At 60.3% G+C, this 16,826-nt stretch overlaps 1 protein-coding gene across 1 annotated transcript; it reads left to right on the forward strand.

Moving 5' to 3' along the window:
* Positions 1 to 16,036, forward strand: GGT1 (gamma-glutamyltransferase 1). The gene is made up of 15 exons (XM_059893669.1): positions 1 to 34; positions 3,305 to 3,377; positions 5,210 to 5,378; positions 5,918 to 6,080; positions 6,706 to 6,836; positions 6,985 to 7,071; positions 9,934 to 10,126; positions 10,360 to 10,517; positions 11,451 to 11,600; positions 12,007 to 12,143; positions 14,484 to 14,671; positions 14,852 to 14,979; positions 15,075 to 15,187; positions 15,259 to 15,372; positions 15,711 to 16,036. Exons 4-15 carry the CDS (start codon positions 5,920 to 5,922, stop codon positions 15,855 to 15,857), a joined length of 1,707 nt encoding a protein of 568 aa, XP_059749652.1. The 5' UTR covers positions 1 to 34; positions 3,305 to 3,377; positions 5,210 to 5,378; positions 5,918 to 5,919; the 3' UTR covers positions 15,858 to 16,036.
* Positions 16,037 to 16,826: the final 790 nt, after the last annotated feature.

Raw genomic sequence — 16,826 nt, forward strand, 5'->3', positions numbered from 1 at the left:
TGGAGTACAGAAGGAGGACCAGCCTTGCAGCCAGGTGAGCTGGGGCAGGATGGGCGTCTGGCTGTACCCCAGTGCTATGTGACCCCGAAGCTCAGCTCACCATCTCTGAGCTGCTGGACATCGTAGGAGTGGGGAGCTCAGGCTTGGGGCCTCTCGGGGGCATCTGGAGGAGTGGGTTCCAGCCCCAGCTCTGTTATGTCCTGGCTGTGCTCTGGAGGAGTCCCCCGTCCTCTCTGGGCCTCAGTTTATACACCTGCGTCATGGGAGTGAGCTGCCCTTCAGGGTGATGGGGGTGGGGCTTGTGTGGACGGATCCTGCAGAGGGGTCGCACGGATGGGCAGAGCCTTAGGCCCTTGGTCTGACTGGGTCTGGGCTGGGAGCGTCTGTTTCTTTTCCAGTAAGTGGGTTTGAGGTTGCCTGACAAGGCTTTCTGGCTGACTCTGCTACAGTTGTGGGGTGGGTGGAGGAGTGCGGGGAAGTGGGCTTCTTGGATTGAGAGGGAGGAGGGCAGTGTGGAGAAACTGAGGCCCAGAAGGATGGGGCAGCCTGGGGTGGTGGTGGGGTCACTGAGGTGGCGGGTCTGGAGTGGAGGCGAGTGGTGATGGGGGCTGAGGCGCTGTGTCCTCGGGGCTCTGGTTTGCTCTCATGGTGGGGGTGGGGCATGGCCGGTACAAGTACAAGGGGTGATTGCACAACTCCAGGGGGCGCCCGCCCCCTTGTGGTTATTGCAGGCATGTATAGCTATTTCGACAGGTTTCTGGCAGGTAGTGGTTATCAGGTCTTGGGGAAGGAGCCTTTTTCTAATTCTCAACCCTATTGCACCAGGGTGGGCAGCAAGGGAGACAGATCCCAAATCCGGTCTGGGTCATGGTAAGCTTCCTGCCCAGAGCTGTGTTCTCATACCTAGGGGACATCACTCCTCACTGTGGGCATTGGAGACAAGGAAGGTGAAGGGGTGCCTACCTGTCCATCCATGTGCCTCCAGGGCCGAGTCGCTTCTACCTAAGCCTCGGCTTCCGGCCTGTGAATGGGTTTGGGGCTGTGCCCAGTTTCGCCCCTGTGACTCTGGGGTTGGAGGATTAACAGAGAAACCCCACACTGTCTGCTCTGTCTCACTCTTCTTCATGCTGTCTTCTCTGCTGCGTCCTGGAACATGCTCGCTCAGCCTAGATTCAGCATGGGTGTGTGTATGTGTGTGTATTGGGAGGGGGTGGTGCTGATGGCAGGGTCAGTAACTCTGGCTGGGTGAGGCTTGCATATTCCTGGGGGCAGAGAACTCACCACCTTTTGTGCCTAGGACAGGAGCCGTGGGGTCTGGAGGAGACCTCCAGCCCAGACCCACTGCCCCCAGGTCCCCTCTCTGCATGTGGGTGTGGTGGGCTGACTGGGACAGAATGTGACACACTTGATATGTGAGAAAGGGCTTTCTTTGTTCTGTACGTCATGCCTCAGTTGACGTGGCCTTTGAGACACCTTCGCTTTTGTCTCCCCTCCGTAGAACCTGCAGCTGCTGCTGGGCTTCCTCCAACTTGCCTCAGCCCAGGGTTTTCCTGTTGAGGTCACCTGTGGGGTCTGGGTCATCCTCTGCCCACTCAGACCTTCTTCTTACCTTCCTGCCACTTCTGCCATGTCTCATGCCATCCCAGGCAGGGAGAAAACCATTGAGCAGCCTCAGGCAGGCTAGAGACAGAGCCCTGTGGCTCTCCACTGTAGACCCCTCCCAGCCGACTGAGCTGCAATTCAGCCATTCAGGCAGGACCAAATACCCTGATGTTCCTGGCTGATGTCCAGTCCTCGGGGACATGTCTTGGGCCTTGGTCCCTGGATCCTGCCTTGTCCATCTTCTTAGTTACCCTGGTCTGCAGGGGAGGGGATGGTGTCTAGGGAAAGAGCTGTCTGTCATGGCACCCCCATCCCAGGGTCATGCTGGTTGAGGATTTCATGGTAGTGCATTGGGTGGGTTCCATGCCAAGCCCGCCCAAGGGCAGTTGAGTGACAGGACCAGGCCTTCTGGCTGTGTGACCCAGAGCAGGCAGCAATGTCTGGTCAGCCTCCACGTCTCCTTCTACCTATCAAATGGTGCAGCCTTGCGGGGTTATTGAGGATTAGATGTCACAGATGGGGGCTGTGGGGGCTCCTGGGCAGCTTCGGCACAGCGAGCTAGGGAGCGGGGGAGGGAGGCATGACTCAGGAAGTGGCTGATGCTTCTCCTTGGCTGACGAGGGCCAAAGGGGGATGGGGCAGTGTCCAAGTTCCCTGGGGGTGGGTCTGCAGCTGCTCCTGACTCTGGACTCCTTGGTGGGCTGGTCAGGGACATGCAGCAACTTGGGGCAGGTATGGGGTAGCCAGGTGTGCACTGGTGGGCTGTGTGACCTTGGACCCCGCTCTGGCCGTCTCTGGGCCCTGCCTTTCCAGGCTGTTTAGGTGGTTCCTTGGGCCTGGGGCACTAATGTTCCTGGATAGGTGGTGGAACCTTCCGGACTTGAAGCCCTGGGCCGTGCTCCAGGGAGGTACCCTTGCCGTCCAGCTGTGGGGTGTGGTGAGCCTCTCAGGTCTGGGTTCTGCTCTGGTGCTGGTGACACCCCTGCTCCACGGCCTCAGGAACCATCTCTGGGACACCATGTCTGGCCCAGGAGTTCAGATACTCTGAACAAGGACAGGGCAAGCCTGTGGGGGACACCCACCCTTTGGAGGGGCCTGAGTCCGGGAGGAGGAATGCCTTGCCTCTGTCGCCACACCTCGCCTTCCGCATTGGGGCCACACCCCTTGCCTGCTGCCACCATCCAGGGGACCCCAAGGGTCACTGCTGACAGCACCTCCCACCTCCAGGGCCCTCCCAGGGCTGCGTGAACTTTAGTCACCTGGCAATAGGCCGAGTCTCTGTGCCTCCTTGTTGCCGTGACATGACAGCAGCCTCCGGCCACCCTCCGGCCATCCTCCCTGCCAGGCCAGACCTCTCTTTGAGGACTGCCCGCTCTCCACCTACTCTGACATACACAGGGATTCTAGGTGCCCCCTGGCAGGTCTCTCCCCCTCTCCCCCCCATCCCTCCCACCCCCATCCCCCACCCCCTGGACTAGGTGAGCACGTGAGTTCCTCCGGCCCCTCCTGCTGCTTTCCTGCCTCTGCTCCTCCTGGGAGGAGCCCACCCCCACCCCAGATCCCAGCCCAGCTCTGAGGCCCCCTGAGAAGCTCTGCCCGGGCCGCAGGCGTGGCTCTGGGCGGCTCCTGGGAGTGGGGGGGGCCTGGCCTACACTGTGGCCAAGACTTTCCCAGGCAGACAAATCTGCCTCTTCCTCCCCAGCCAGTGTCCCAGCCCAGAGCTGTCTTCTGAGGAACAGGGGCTGTCCTGGGCCCCCGCTGCCCCCAGGCCTCAGGTAAGCCCACCGGGGTCAAGAGGAGCAGGGTCGCTATTGGAGGTCAAGCACCCGCTCTCTGGCCTCAGTTTCCCTTCCTGACACTGATTTGGGTGAGAGCCAGTCCTCTGGGCTTGGACGTTGTTTTAGTGAGGCTGAGAAAAACGTGTGTGGGGGATGGGAAACAGAAGCACAGTCACCCAGCAGGGTGTCTTCCGCAGGGCTGGGATGGCTGCCTATGGGGGGCTGAGTCAGGCCTCCCTACTGCCCTGCCCAGGGAGAAGGAGACGGGTCAGTGCGGCCCACCCCTCCACCCACTCCCTGGTAGACTGAGCCTCGCAGGGTACCCCCTGCCCTTTGGGGAGCCCACTTGGGCCCTTGGGTGGAAGGATGCACAGGCAGATGGTTGGGGGGGGCTGGAGCGTGGACCTCAGGAGGTCTTGGCTGGCTTGTCTAGGGGCCTGAGGGTGGAGAGGAGGACCCAGAGTTGTGGGGGTGGGGTCTCAGCTGATGGTCCCAAGCCCAGGAGAAATGAGGCCATGCCCCCAAGCTGCCCAGAGTGGCCTGACCCAGTGGACAGGACTGGGGGGCCTCCTTGACGGGTGGGGCTGTGCCTGTGCTGGGGAGGGGGGCACCGGCCCCTGTCCTGCCCCGCCCACCCCGCCGCATATGATGGGAAAGTTCTAGGTCTGGAACAGATGCCTCAGGTTGCCAGCCCAGCTCCCGAGGTCCCGAGGTTCCGCAGACCTCCCAGCACAGCTGCCTCCATCAGGAACCCTTAACCCTGACCTGGCCCCCTGCCAGAGCCCGGGGTACGCCCTGAGAGCTGTCAGGCCTGGCAGAGGGCATGGACTGTCCTCAGGGCAGCGGTGGCGGCAGGACCTGGCTGGCTCCTTGGAGTGAGCCTTGCCTTCTAACTGCTTTTCCGAGGACAGAAGAGCAGGCAGTGCTGGTGGGGGATGGGAGGGTGTCCAGCGAGAAACGGTGGTGCCTAGGTTCGGTCAAGGTGGTCAAGACAGAGAGGAGGGCTGGCTTGGACCCTGCTGGGGGTGTGGGGTGGTAGTCTGCTGTGTGACCACCCCCTGAGCCTGGGGAGGAGAAAGCCCTTCTGTGCTGGGGTCTGGATGCCCCCACATTGGGTGGGACTCCATTCCTAGACCAGCTCTAGGAGACCCTGTGAATAGGGACAGGGTAGCCAGAGGGGTTCCAGCCCTGGGCTCTCCAGCAGACATCGCCCTTCAGAGGGAACTGAGTCCGGGAGAGGGGGCACCCTGCCTCTGTCACCACACCTCTCCTCCCCCGTTGGGGTCACACCCCTCTCCTGCTGCCATTGCCACGGGGACCCCAAGGGTTACTTCCATCCCTCCCTCACAGCCTGGCAGGAAGTCAACAGGGAAATAAATGGCGAGTGGAGGCTGACCGGCTCCCCTCTGCCATACGCAGGCCTCCAGGCACCCCCAACATAGCCAACACTTACCTAACACTTCACGCTTTCCAACCCACTTCATCTTCACAATACTCCCAGCAGACCCTTCTGCCATTCCACTGGACAGATGGTCAGATGGTCAGTGACTTACCCAACGTCCCACGCAGGTGAGACGGGGCAGGCTGGCCCCAGAGCCCGCGCTCCATCCCCTCGGCTGACACACTGGCCCGCACCCCTTGGTCACGTGACAGCTCCCTGCCCTGCTCTGTGTAACCCCCTTGCTGCGCAGGGGAGAAATGCACTGTGGGGACGGAATATTCACCAACATGGGAGTGGCTGGCAGAGTTCATCAGAGGCAGAGACACCTCACATTGCTCCCCGGAGGGCTGGGCCCAGCCCGCTTCAGAGACACCCGCTCCATTTTCAGGAGAACGAGCAGGCTGCGTGGTCTGAGAGTCTCCCTGGAGCAGATTCTGTGGCCACAGTCTCCTGCAGAGCGTGAAGGAGACCCCAGTTACTTCTCCGGCCTGTTCAGCCAAAACCATCTTTTGTGGCCACCTCCCCGGGAGGCTCAGGGCTCCCACCCGCCAAGGAAGGTAGGCTCTGGTCCTGCGGTGGCTCATCTGATGATTTCAGGAGACTGTGGGTGCCCCCTTTGAGAGCACAACAAAAGCTGAACCCCACGCTCTGTGGCAGGTCACTCTGGGGACCCAAGGACAGTGCCGGGAAGGAATCAGGCCAGGCCTGTGCCTCCCGGAGTGACCTGCTTGGTGGTGGAGGGCTCTGCCACTGTGGGGAGACAGACAAGGTCCTGCAGGATCAGGGGCTCCTCTCCGGAAGTGAAATCCGGGGGGCCCCCTGCTGGAGATGGGGTCCTTACTGGGAGGGGGCCCCGAGGATAAGCAGGAGGATTTGCGGGGGCAGAGGTGGGACCAGGAGCTTCTGGCAGAGGGAGTGGCCTGAGCAAAAATCTGGGGGCTGGGTGGCCCATGCATTCTGGGGGCCGGAAGGAGACATGAGGACATATTTCTGAGGCTCGACTTTGTGCTGTGCCCTGCGGGACGAGGATGTGCCCAAGGCCAGGTCAGCAGTGGTCCCCTGACCTTCTACCCTCCCATCCCCCATGCCCGCCAAGCCATGAAGAAGCGGTCCATGCTGCTGGCCCTGGTGGCCGTGGTCCTAATGCTCCTTATCATTGGCCTCTGCGTCTGGCTGCCTGAGACCTTCAAGCCCCACAGCCACGTGTACCCCAGAGCTGCCGTGGCCACGGATGCCAAGCACTGTTCAGAGATCGGGAGGTGAGTGGGGCAGGGTGTGGGGACACAGGCCCTGGAAGACAGCCACCGTAAGTGGACCTGGGCAAGACCCTCGCCTCTCTGGGACTCAGTTTCCCCACTGGTAAAGGGGCTGCCTGGATGAGGGGTGTTCGGTGTGCGTGGAGCTGCCTATCCTGTCCTTGGACCTTCTCAGCAACTTCTGGTCAGGGGAGAAGGGGACACTGGCCCCGAGAGCAGGGTGTGGGTCTCCCAGTGTCCAGCTGAGCCCTTTTCTCAGTTCAAGGGTGTCTGTCTCTTCAGATAAACTCTGCTGTTTCATTTTTAGACCCCTAGCTCACATGTACAAAGATCAATTCTCACTTAAAAACTTAAACAGAAAAAAGATGTTATTAATAAAAAGTAACAATTTCCCCTTTTTTTCCAACTATAAAAGTCACGTACATCTGTTTGCTTGAAAAAGAGGAACATTTAAGCCCGTTGGTTTTAGAATACAACAATTTTTTACATTAAAAAATCAAAAACTATGGGCTCCTCTCCATCCTCCTTTGGGCAGGGTGGCCAGGTGGTGGGGAGGTGTGCGGCGGGGTGCGCATCTCGGAGGGTAGAGAGCCCGCCGGCTCTCACTCCCGGCACGTGCCACTGGCAGGGATGCATTGCTGGACGGCGGCTCAGCGGTGGATGCTGCCATCGCGGCCCTGCTGTGCGTGGGGCTCATGAACGCACACAGCATGGGCATCGGGGGTGGCCTGTTTCTCACCATCTACAACAGCACCACACGTGAGTGGCTGGCAGGGTGGGAGGTGAATGGCGGGGCTGCCTGCCTCAGGCTGCACTTGGGCTGGGCAGGCAGAGCTGGGCAACTCCTAGGTTCACACAAGTGAGGGGCTGGTGTTAGTCTGGACTGCCCACATGCTTCTCCTTCCAGGAAAGGCTGAGGTCATCAACGCCCGAGAGGTGGCCCCTCAGCTGGCCTCTGCCGGCATGTTCAACAGCTCAGAGCAGTCAGAGGAAGGTGAGTGCAGGCTCGGTGTGGGTGCAGGGCCAGGACGAGCTGCTGGAAGGCATGAGCACACCCCCACCCTCCATATTCCCCACCACCCCATCTGGGGCTGGGAGTGGCTCTGGCAGTCCCATCCCATCCCTTCCTGGCCCCACAAAACCCTCCATAATGACTGGTCAAGCCCATCATCACAGAGGGTAAAGAGAACTTCTGTTATTTCTGCTCAGGCCCCTCCAGGGTCATCCAGAGCTAGAACACGGAGAGAGTGATTACTATTACAACAGCTTGCATGTGCCGGGGGTCCTGGGGCCAGCACTCTGCTCAGCCCTTTTCACCAATGAGCCCCTTGAATCCTCCCTGTACGCTTGGCAGGGGGAGCATGGTGTTGATTCCCATTTTACAGGTGGGGATGCTGAGGCCCAGAGAGGTCATGTAAACTGATTAAGGTCACACAGCTGGATGGTGGTAAAGCTGGGATTGAACCCAGGCTATCTAAACCCTGGGTTTTTAAAGGGCATCCAAGTCATTCATTCGTTCGTTCATTTGTTCATCTGTGGGGATAGCTCTCTAGAATATGGGAAGGAGTCTCTTTTTTCTAACCTGTCCTTAAGCCAAGAAGGAAATCCCTGCAACTCCCCAGGCAGCCAAGGGAAATCAATGGCCACCAGGGGGCGCCCCTGCAAGGACCCCCAGTGGATTGCAGGATGAGGTTGGAGGGAAGGAGGGGTGGGGATTAAAGGCCATAGTGGGTCTGAACCCCTCCTGCAGGCTCTGCAGGACCCCTCCTGCAGGTGGAACCCTGGGTAGGGTGCTGAGAGCAGCCGTTTTGGAATCCCCTCCAGCACAGTCTTTGAATTTTTACTCATTGGGAAACTCAGTGTAGAAATGAAATCATTCAGAGTGTGGGAATCTTACAGACTTAGCATCTTTGGATGCTTGGAATTCACATATTTAATGAATTTTTACTCATTGGGAAACTCAGTGTAGAAATAAAATCATTCAGAGTGTGGGACTCTTACAGACTTAGCATCTTTGGATGCTTGGAATTCACATATTTAACTAGGGCTTGTTGGGCACCTCCTACAGCGTCAGGGGCTGTTCCCTAAGCCAGTAGAAACAAAGGTAACAGGTGAAATGCACATTCCAGGTGGAGCAGGGAGAGATAGCACACATGGGTGTGCCATGTGCCACAGCACTGCCTGGGAAGCAGAGGTAGGAAGGGTTGGAGGGCTTGTGGGTTCATCAGATACCCTGGTCAGGGCATGTGAGCAAAGACCCAGAGGCTGGGGCTGGGGGCAGCCGTGGGGGTGTCTGGGGAGAAAGAGGAGGACACAGGGTCAGGTAGAACAGCCCAGGTCATGTTGGACCTCATGGGTCATCATGTCTGAGTGAGGTAAAGGTGTTCCCTGAGTCGGAGGGGGGACCTGGGTGGATCTGGCCGCTTTCTGATGGGACCCCCCTCAGGCTGCTGTGAAAGAGGGGGAGCAAGTTACCTGCCCGTCAGGTGGCGCATCAGGATGTCACGGTGATAACCAGGGAGAGATGAAGTTGGTGGCTGGTGGCTGGGCCGAGCACACTTGGAGGGCGGAGCTGCAGATTTGCTGATGGGTTGGGTGTGACGCTCACCCAGGAGTCTCGGGTGAGTTGGGGTCTCAGGTCTGCACCTGGAAGGACAGGGTGGCCCTTACAGAGACCGGCAAGGTGTTAAGTTTGAGAAGCCTTTTTCAAGTGGGCAGGTGCATCCTCAGATCTGGCCATGAGGGGAGCAGGCCAAAGAGTCAGTTTGGGAGTTGTCAGCATGTAATGGACCCTGCAGCCTGACATGGAGGAGGACACCAAGAGTTGGTGCAGACAGAGGAGAGGGCAGGGAGATGCAGAAGTGACGCAGGAAGAGAGAGTGATGGGCCAGGTAAGATGAGAAAGAAACCCTGCGCTGGCAGCGTGGGTGTCACTGGTGACCTTGGTGAGAGTGTGGCATGAGAGCCTGATTGACCAAGGTCAGGGCAGCACTTATTTAAGGGGGAGGAATTGTGTGCTGGGTGTCAAACCTTCTGGGATGTGCCAATGTCGTAACAACCCGGCTCTTGGAACCTCATGCCCCACTTCAGGGTGGGAGAGGCAGCTCGAGAGCTGCAGCCGCCAAGCCTGGGAGTGGCCCCCTACCCTGCATATCAGGGGTGAAAGCAGGAGGGTGCCTGGGAGCCAAGGCTGTGGCTGAAACTTTCTGGGTCAGTGCTGGCTTTAGGGCATGGTGGGGGCAGTGAGGCCTAGTGGGCAACCAGGGTCCAGGGCTCTGTTTCCAGGGGAATCATGGCTCCTCAAAGGACAGTGCTGGGAAACAAAACTCTTTATGGTCAGATAGGGAAACCGAGACCCAGAGAGGGGACAGGGCAGGGGTTTGGGCTCAGGTCCCAGTTGGGACAATGGAAGAGAGGAAGAGATGCCCTTGCTTTGGGACCAGCCCAGCCTTGAGAGTGGCCTGGGCTTGTGCCGGGGGCTTTGGCGGGTTTTGGAGGAACACTTGAGTCTTATGGGATGAGGAGCCTCATGGCCTAGGAGGCTCGAACTGAGAGATGGTGAGGTCTGGCTTCCTTATACTCTCGCTGTGCAACCGTGGGCCTGGCACAGGATTTCAGACACGGTGGCACGTGCGGAGACAGGCATCCAGGCCTGGGACAGCGGGACCCAGCACACGTGCTACCGCCCCTCGCTCCTGTGCCCTCATCAGACAGCCGAGCTGAGCCACACTCATGCCTGCTGAGTCCAGACGTGACCTAAAAAATCTGTCCTTCCTGAGCCTCACTGGCCCCACCTGGGGATGTGCCTGGAACATCCCCCTTGTGGAGCCACTAGCTGTGTCCCTCTCCTTCGCAGGTGGGCTATCGGTGGCTGTTCCAGGCGAGATCCGCGGCTATGAGCTGGCACACCAGCGGCACGGGCGACTGCCCTGGGCTCGTCTCTTCCAGCCCAGCATCCAGCTGGCCCGCCAGGGCTTCCCTGTGGGGAAGAGCTTGGCGGGAGCCCTGCAGAGAAGCCAGGCTGCCATCCAGCGGCACCCTGAGCTGTGGTACGTCTACGGTCCCTACTGGTGGGCACGAGCGGGTGGCACTTTCAGGAACCTGCGCTGAACGAGGGACCAAAACCCTGCCCGTTCTGAGCCTGGGGGTGGGGTCCCGGCCCCACCTGGGCTGGATTCTGTGGACAGGGGCACCCCATCCTTTGTTCTCTTGTGTGTGTGTGTGAGGGGGGTGGCTGAGTCCGCCCCACCTGCCTGCCTCACGGGAGCCCCCTCTGCCCCAGCGAGGTGTTCTGCCGGGATGGGAAGGTGCTGCGGGAGGGGGACCGAGTGACCATGCCTCGGCTGGCCGACACCTACGAGACGCTGGCCTTGGAGGGCGCTCAGGCTTTCTACAACGGGAGCCTCACGGCCCAGATTGTCAAGGACATCCAGGAGGCCGGTGAGCGGGCGACCTCAGGGGCCTGGGGCCAGGAACTCCACAGCGGGAACACTGAGCCTGGGGTCCTTGAGTCCTACCTGGCCTGGACACTGGGCTCTCAGGGAGTGTCTGGCAGGGGAGGGTCACAGATGCGTCTGCAATTAATGACAGGCCACACGGATCCACAGCTCCTGGTTAAGTCAAAGCTGAGAGAAACCCTGCAGTCCAGGAGAGAAAACCCTGGTGGGGGGAATGCAGGTGTAGGCAGGAGCCAGGGTTGGGGAAGCGCTAAAGTACAGACCCTGGAGGACTTCCTGGAGGAGGTGGTGCCTGAGCCACAGGTGAGGTTGGACTTTGTAAGCAGAGAGAACAGTTTGAGGCCTGGAGAGAGGGCTTTTAATTCTCCAGGAGGATCACAGGGGATGAGGGTGGGCTTGGTGAGCGAGGCATGGGAGGGGCTGCATGCAGGGCCTGCGGTTGGGAACTTGTGGGCAGGTTCTCATAGGTTCAGGAGCCCCATGCTGCCTCTCCCTCACTGAGCCATGGCCTCTTCATGTTAGTTTTGCCAGTGTGTCAGGGAGGAGGGTGATTAGCATGTTGACCTTTACCACTGACATCAGAAATTAGCCTGTAAATACTTAGTATGTCTGGAGCCATTTCCCTAGAGAATTAAGAGCTTCCCTCCACCCACCCATTAGTCATAGGAGGAGGGGACTGGGGGGCGGAGGTAGGGGAAGTGGGGGATGGGAGCAGATATTTCCCACTTAGAGAAGATCCTCTGGCTGCCAAGAGGACAGACGACAGACCGAGAGGCCAGTGGGGCAGCAGGTGGAGGGCGCTGGCCTGGACCTGGCCAGGGGGAGGTGGCACCGTCAGGGAGGTCTGGGATTAGACAGGGCTCCCCGCTTGATGGCCCCCCAGAAGTGTGCCCCATCTCCGTGTCACCCCATGCAGGGGGCATCGTGACGGCCGAGGACCTGAACAACTACCGCGCAGGGCTGATCGAGCACCCACTCAGCATCAGCCTCGGGGACACCCAGCTCTATGTGCCCAGTGCCCCGCTCAGCGGGCCAGTGCTGGCCCTCATCCTCAACATCCTCAAAGGTCAGCTGCCCTCCGTGGCCCTGCAGAGCAGCGTCCTGGGTGTGGGCACAGCCGTGCGAGGTCTCGGGGTCACAGGGTGGCTCTCAGTGCCAGAGTTCACGCTGGGCGGCCTGGTCCAGAGGGCACGTCTGGTAAATCTGAGTGGTCATCTGTGACCCCGTGGACTGGGTAGCCCTGTGGCTGACATGCGAGGCCCAGACCTGGGGGACCCTTGCTTCCTTCCATCCTCCCCCGCCTCCCAAGCAGCCACTGCTGTTGGTTATTAAATGTCCCCCTTCTCAAGGTGAACCAAGCGGGTCAGGGAGGCGTGGACCACCCCTCCCTTCAGGGCACTCAGCTGTCCTGGCCAAGCTTGGATGTCCCGGGGCCACCGGGACCACCAACCTGCCCGGCTCTGCCCAACCAGGGTACAACTTCTCCCGGGCGAGCGTGGAGACGCCTGAGCAGAAGGGCCTGACCTACCACCGCATAGTGGAGGCCTTCCGGTTTGCCTACGCCAAGAGGACCCTGCTTGGGGACCCCAAGTTTGTCAATGTGACTGAGGTAAGGGGCAGGGGCTGGCCTTCAATGGGTGGGGGACCTACCATGGAGATGCCATGAGGGCTCCCCTGGCCACCCCAGCCTCACTCAGGCTTTATTCATCTATTTCTGCCACTGACTTGCCCTCGGGCCTACTGTGTGCTGGGATGGACTGTTGACCCTGAGTCCTGGCCTCTGCCCCACGGAGCTCACAGGGTGGGAGAGACAGACTTGTCAGTGAGTGATAGTGCCCTCCTCTGCCACACTCCAACCTCGGGGCCTTTGCATGTGCTGTGTCCTTGGCCTGGAAGGCTCTGGAGTGGTCAGTGCCGAGGTGAGGAATGCACAGGGGCATCACAGCCCTCAGGGTGGAGGAGGGTGGATTCAGGGGAGGGGACCAGTGTTCCAGGTGGGCAGAGGCCCCGGCCACATGCTCCCTGGTCACACCTAGGAGCTAACTTCCCAGATCCCCACCCAGGCCCTGCACTGCCCGACCCACCCACTCGCCAGGTGCCCCGGCTCCAGGCTGGACCTCCACCTCCACCCCGATCACATCTCTCATTACATACTTGGGTCCCCCCCTCCCTGCAAGGTAGACCCACAGACCCCCTCACACTGACCTGTGACCTCCCGCAGCTGCTCAGCAGCCCCTCTTCTCTTTCCCGGGGATGATTTTGCACTCACTGCTCCCCACCTCAGCACCTGGCATCCCTGAGCTGGTGGAAGCCACTGCATCATGCCCCTCTTTGCCCTCCCTCCCGGCTGAGACTGGCCTTCTGCTCATCCACTCTCTGACTCTGCACGCCCTTCCTACGCTGCTGCTCTCCCTCCTGGGTTCCCAGTCTGCCCTTTCTGATGGGTCATTCCCGAAAGAGGTGTATGGTTGTGGGTCCAGAACCCTCCAGCTGCTGCCCCGTCCCTCTGCTCCCCCTTGGGGCAACCTTGGCCACCACCTGGAGCCCTCTCTCCTCGTGCCCGCCCTTCCTCCCTCCACACCTGCGCTGCCAGGTTCTGAGACCAGCCTCCGTTTCCCCTTTGGTCCACTCTCTGCAGCATCTTACCACGTTCACCAGCACCTCCCTCCCTTGACTTTTTAATTTGCAAGGTTATGGACGTTTTGGCACATTTCCTTCCTCTCTCCCCGTCTCCATCCGTCTCCCCCTTGCTCTCCCTGTTTTTTCCTTGTTAGATGCCTGGTCGGCCTTTCCCCAAGGGTCCCATCCGTGTCTTGAGGCCCCGGGCCCGTCAAGCTCACACCTGCTGTTGCTGTCACGTCTGCCGTCTCTTAGCCTCAATGGACCCCCTGGGCTGTTTTGTTGATTTTAAGGCCCAGGGCAGTTGTCTTTTAGGATGTCCCAATTCCTGGATTCAACCCTGTTTCCTTGGAAGTAGATTCAGGCTGAATGTTTTCCCCTTGGATTAGTCACTTAATTCATGGGTGTTGCTGGAACCTTCTGGAGGCATTTCCTCTGCTCAGCCTCCTGCGCCCTGCCTTGCCCATGAACTCAACACATCAGGTGTGGCCCATCACCCACCTGAGACAGATTCTTCAGGGTCCGACGAGCTCCTGTCCCAAGTCAGGCTCCCAACCTTCCCCAGTTAGCGGCCACTATAGACTGAAGACTCGGGGCCTTTCTCCGTTCCTCTTTTCCACCTGGTGAGCCCCCAGCATCTCTCACCTGGTGGGTATCATAGCCTCCCACTTGGGTTTCACCCACACACAGCTGCTGGAGGGATAACATCCATCAGCTGCTCACTCCTCTGCCCTAAGCACAGGTGGCTTTGAAGTCCTTATAGGGCTTGTAAGGACCTATGGGATCAGCCCCTGCTGGCGTCTTCAACCTCCTCTCTCCCTAACCCCATTCACTGTCTGCCTGTCACTCACAGGCCTGCCTCAGGGCCTTTGCATTACCATTTAGGTGGCTTTTTCAGATATTACCTTCTCTGGGAAGCCCTCCCTGACCACTCTGCTCCCACCCCATCACACTCCACCCGCCTCACCTGGCTTGTTCTTTCCAGCACATCCCTGCCTGCCTTTGTCTTCCCTGCTGTGAGGGTGGGGACCTGCGTGTCTGTTCCCTGCTGATTCCCCAGTGCTGGGCATGAAGTTACAAGCTCCCTGAATGAATGAATGATTGGATGCAATGAGAGTGGGGACTCCAAGGACGGACAGACATTCAGAGTTGCTGGACAGCAACAGAGACAGAGGCTGGGGAGAGGGGGTCAGATGGGCCACGTGAGACTTTGGGTGCAGGAGGGTTGTGGTCAGAGCCATGGTTGGGGGCTTCCTGAGAGCTGCTCGCACAAGCCCGTCCCCCTCCCCACCTCCCTCACCTCCTCAGGCCAGCTCTGGGGTCTCGGCAGGTGGTCCGCAACATGAGCTCCGAGTTCTTCGCTGCCCAGCTCCGGGCCCAGATCTCCGATGACACCACTCACCCGGCCTCTTACTATGAGCCTGAGTTCTACACGCCAGATGACGGGGGCACCGCCCACCTGTCCGTGGTCTCGGAGGATGGCAGTGCCGTGTCGGCCACCAGCACCATCAACCTCTAGTAGGGCTGCTGGGCGGCCGGGTGGGCCGGGGCTGCCTGCGTGTCCTAGAAGGGGGGCTCCACATTGGTAGAGTGCTTGCCCCCACCTCCCCAGGGAGCGTGTTGGCACTTTGGTGGGCACGTGGGGCTGGTGGGATGGGGCAGGGGCGGGCACAGCTCTCTGACCCAGCTGGTCTGCAGCTTCGGTTCCAAGGTGCTGTCACGGGCCAACGGGATCCTGTTCAACGATGAGATGGATGACTTCAGCTCCCCCAACATCATCAACCAGTTCGGGGTGCCCCCCTCACCGGCCAACTTCATCACGCCAGGTGTGGGGCACAGGGCTTGGGTGGGGAGGGGGCTGGTGTCCCAGCAGGCAGCTGACCAGCTCCTCTGTCCCCTCCCTCCCACCGGCCGGCTGCAGGGAAACAGCCGCTCTCGTCCATGTGCCCGGCGATCATTGTGGGTCAGGACGGCCAGGTCCGCATGGTGGTGGGTGCCTCTGGGGGCACGCAGATCACCACGTCCACTGCACTGGTATGTGCCACCTGCCTGTGCCCCAGCCCCTTGCCCAGTGGGCTACACTGACCCCATCCCCTCATCCGTAGGCCATCATCCACAGCCTGTGGTTCGGCTACGATGTGAAACAGGCAGTGGAGGAGCCCCGGCTGCACAACCAGCTTTTGCCCAACACCACGACGCTGGAGAAAGACATTGACCAGGTTTGGGGGTGGTGCTGAGTCACATTGGGGGCCCCTGGGAATCCTGGAACAGGGCCTGGATCTCCTGAGTCATTGTGGAGTGGATGATGGCTGCTGTCCTCTGCCTGGGGCAGATGACCCTCATGCCCGCTGCCTGGGCCACTTTGCACCCCATGCTGTGAGGGCCAGGCCACCAGCTCCGATGAGACCCAATTGGCCCAGCTGCCCCCAACTTGCTCTTCGTGGCCACTCAGCCAGAAATGGCACCACCTGCGTCTGTGGAACCCATGCCCACACAGGTGTGGTTCAGACGGTGTCTTGGGCCCCCGTTGAGGCCTCCCTCTCCCTCCCACCCCCAGGCAGTGGCTGCAGCCCTGAAGACCCGGCACCACCACACCGAGGTCACTTCTACCTTCATTGCTGTGGTACAGGCCATTGTCCGCACAGCTGGCGGCTGGGCGGCTGCCTCAGACTCCAGGAAAGGCGGGGAGCCTGCGGGCTACTGAGCACTCAGGCAGGCAAGGTGGACCAGCTGCCCAGGGATGAGATGTCCGCTGGGGGTGGGGGGCTGGGAGTGGGACTTTGGGGGACATGCTTCCCCTGTGAGCGGCAAAGCAGTGCAATAAATGGGGGCTGCAGTGCCAGGCTCTGGGCGGTCTTGCCGGCCGGCTCCCAATTCCCTGGGCCTCAGCATCCTGTGTGAAGTGGGGCCACCTGGCAGGGAAGGATGGAGAGAAGGGATTCAGAGGTCTGGACAGCTCAGGCACTGGAGCCAGCCTCAGCATTTTCACTGGAACGGGGCGGGAGCTGGGGGTGCAGGGCTGGGGTGGGGGCCCAGGGTGGGCCATGCCAAGCACTGTTCTTCCTCACCCTGAGCCCCACGACGAGAGCCAGGCCACTTCTTCCCTGGGCTGGGCAGCAGCACTTCCCAGTGTCAGCCACCAGGGGGCTCACAGCCCCGGCGTTTCCTCCGCGGATGCTGGGAACCCTGGTACCTCTTCAGCCCGGTGGGTGTCCAGCCTCACCATAACCAGCACACACTGAGGTGAAGCTGAGGTCTGGGTGGGGGTGGGATTGGGCAAGAGGCTGGAGCAAAACATGTTGGTCAGGGCCAGGCCCAGGGGGCTTTCCAAGCAGAAACCCAGAGTGAAACCCAAGCTGTGATCCACTCCAGAAGGAGGCCCGGTTCTCAGGGATCCGTGAACTGGAAGAGGTTGCCAAATCCCCAAGGGTCAGGGCTTGGACCAGCGCCCCAGGGAGGGTGGCTCTGGGTGGGGGAGAACCACAAGACGCAGCGCCCAGCCTCCCCCACCGGGGCCAGCCCCTCCCGCCCTCCCTCAGGGCCTCCTAACTCATCCTTTATACACAGTTGTAACGACTGAGGTGAGGTGCTGGGAAAGACCTGGGGAGGTGGGCAGGGGCGAGGGGGTTCCAGCATGACAGCAAGACATCCCCCTGCCTAGTGAGGACCAGTG

The sequence above is a fragment of the Balaenoptera ricei genome, chromosome 14, assembly GCF_028023285.1.
Source record: "Balaenoptera ricei isolate mBalRic1 chromosome 14, mBalRic1.hap2, whole genome shotgun sequence".
In the NCBI taxonomy this organism is placed as follows: Eukaryota; Metazoa; Chordata; class Mammalia; order Artiodactyla; family Balaenopteridae; genus Balaenoptera; species Balaenoptera ricei.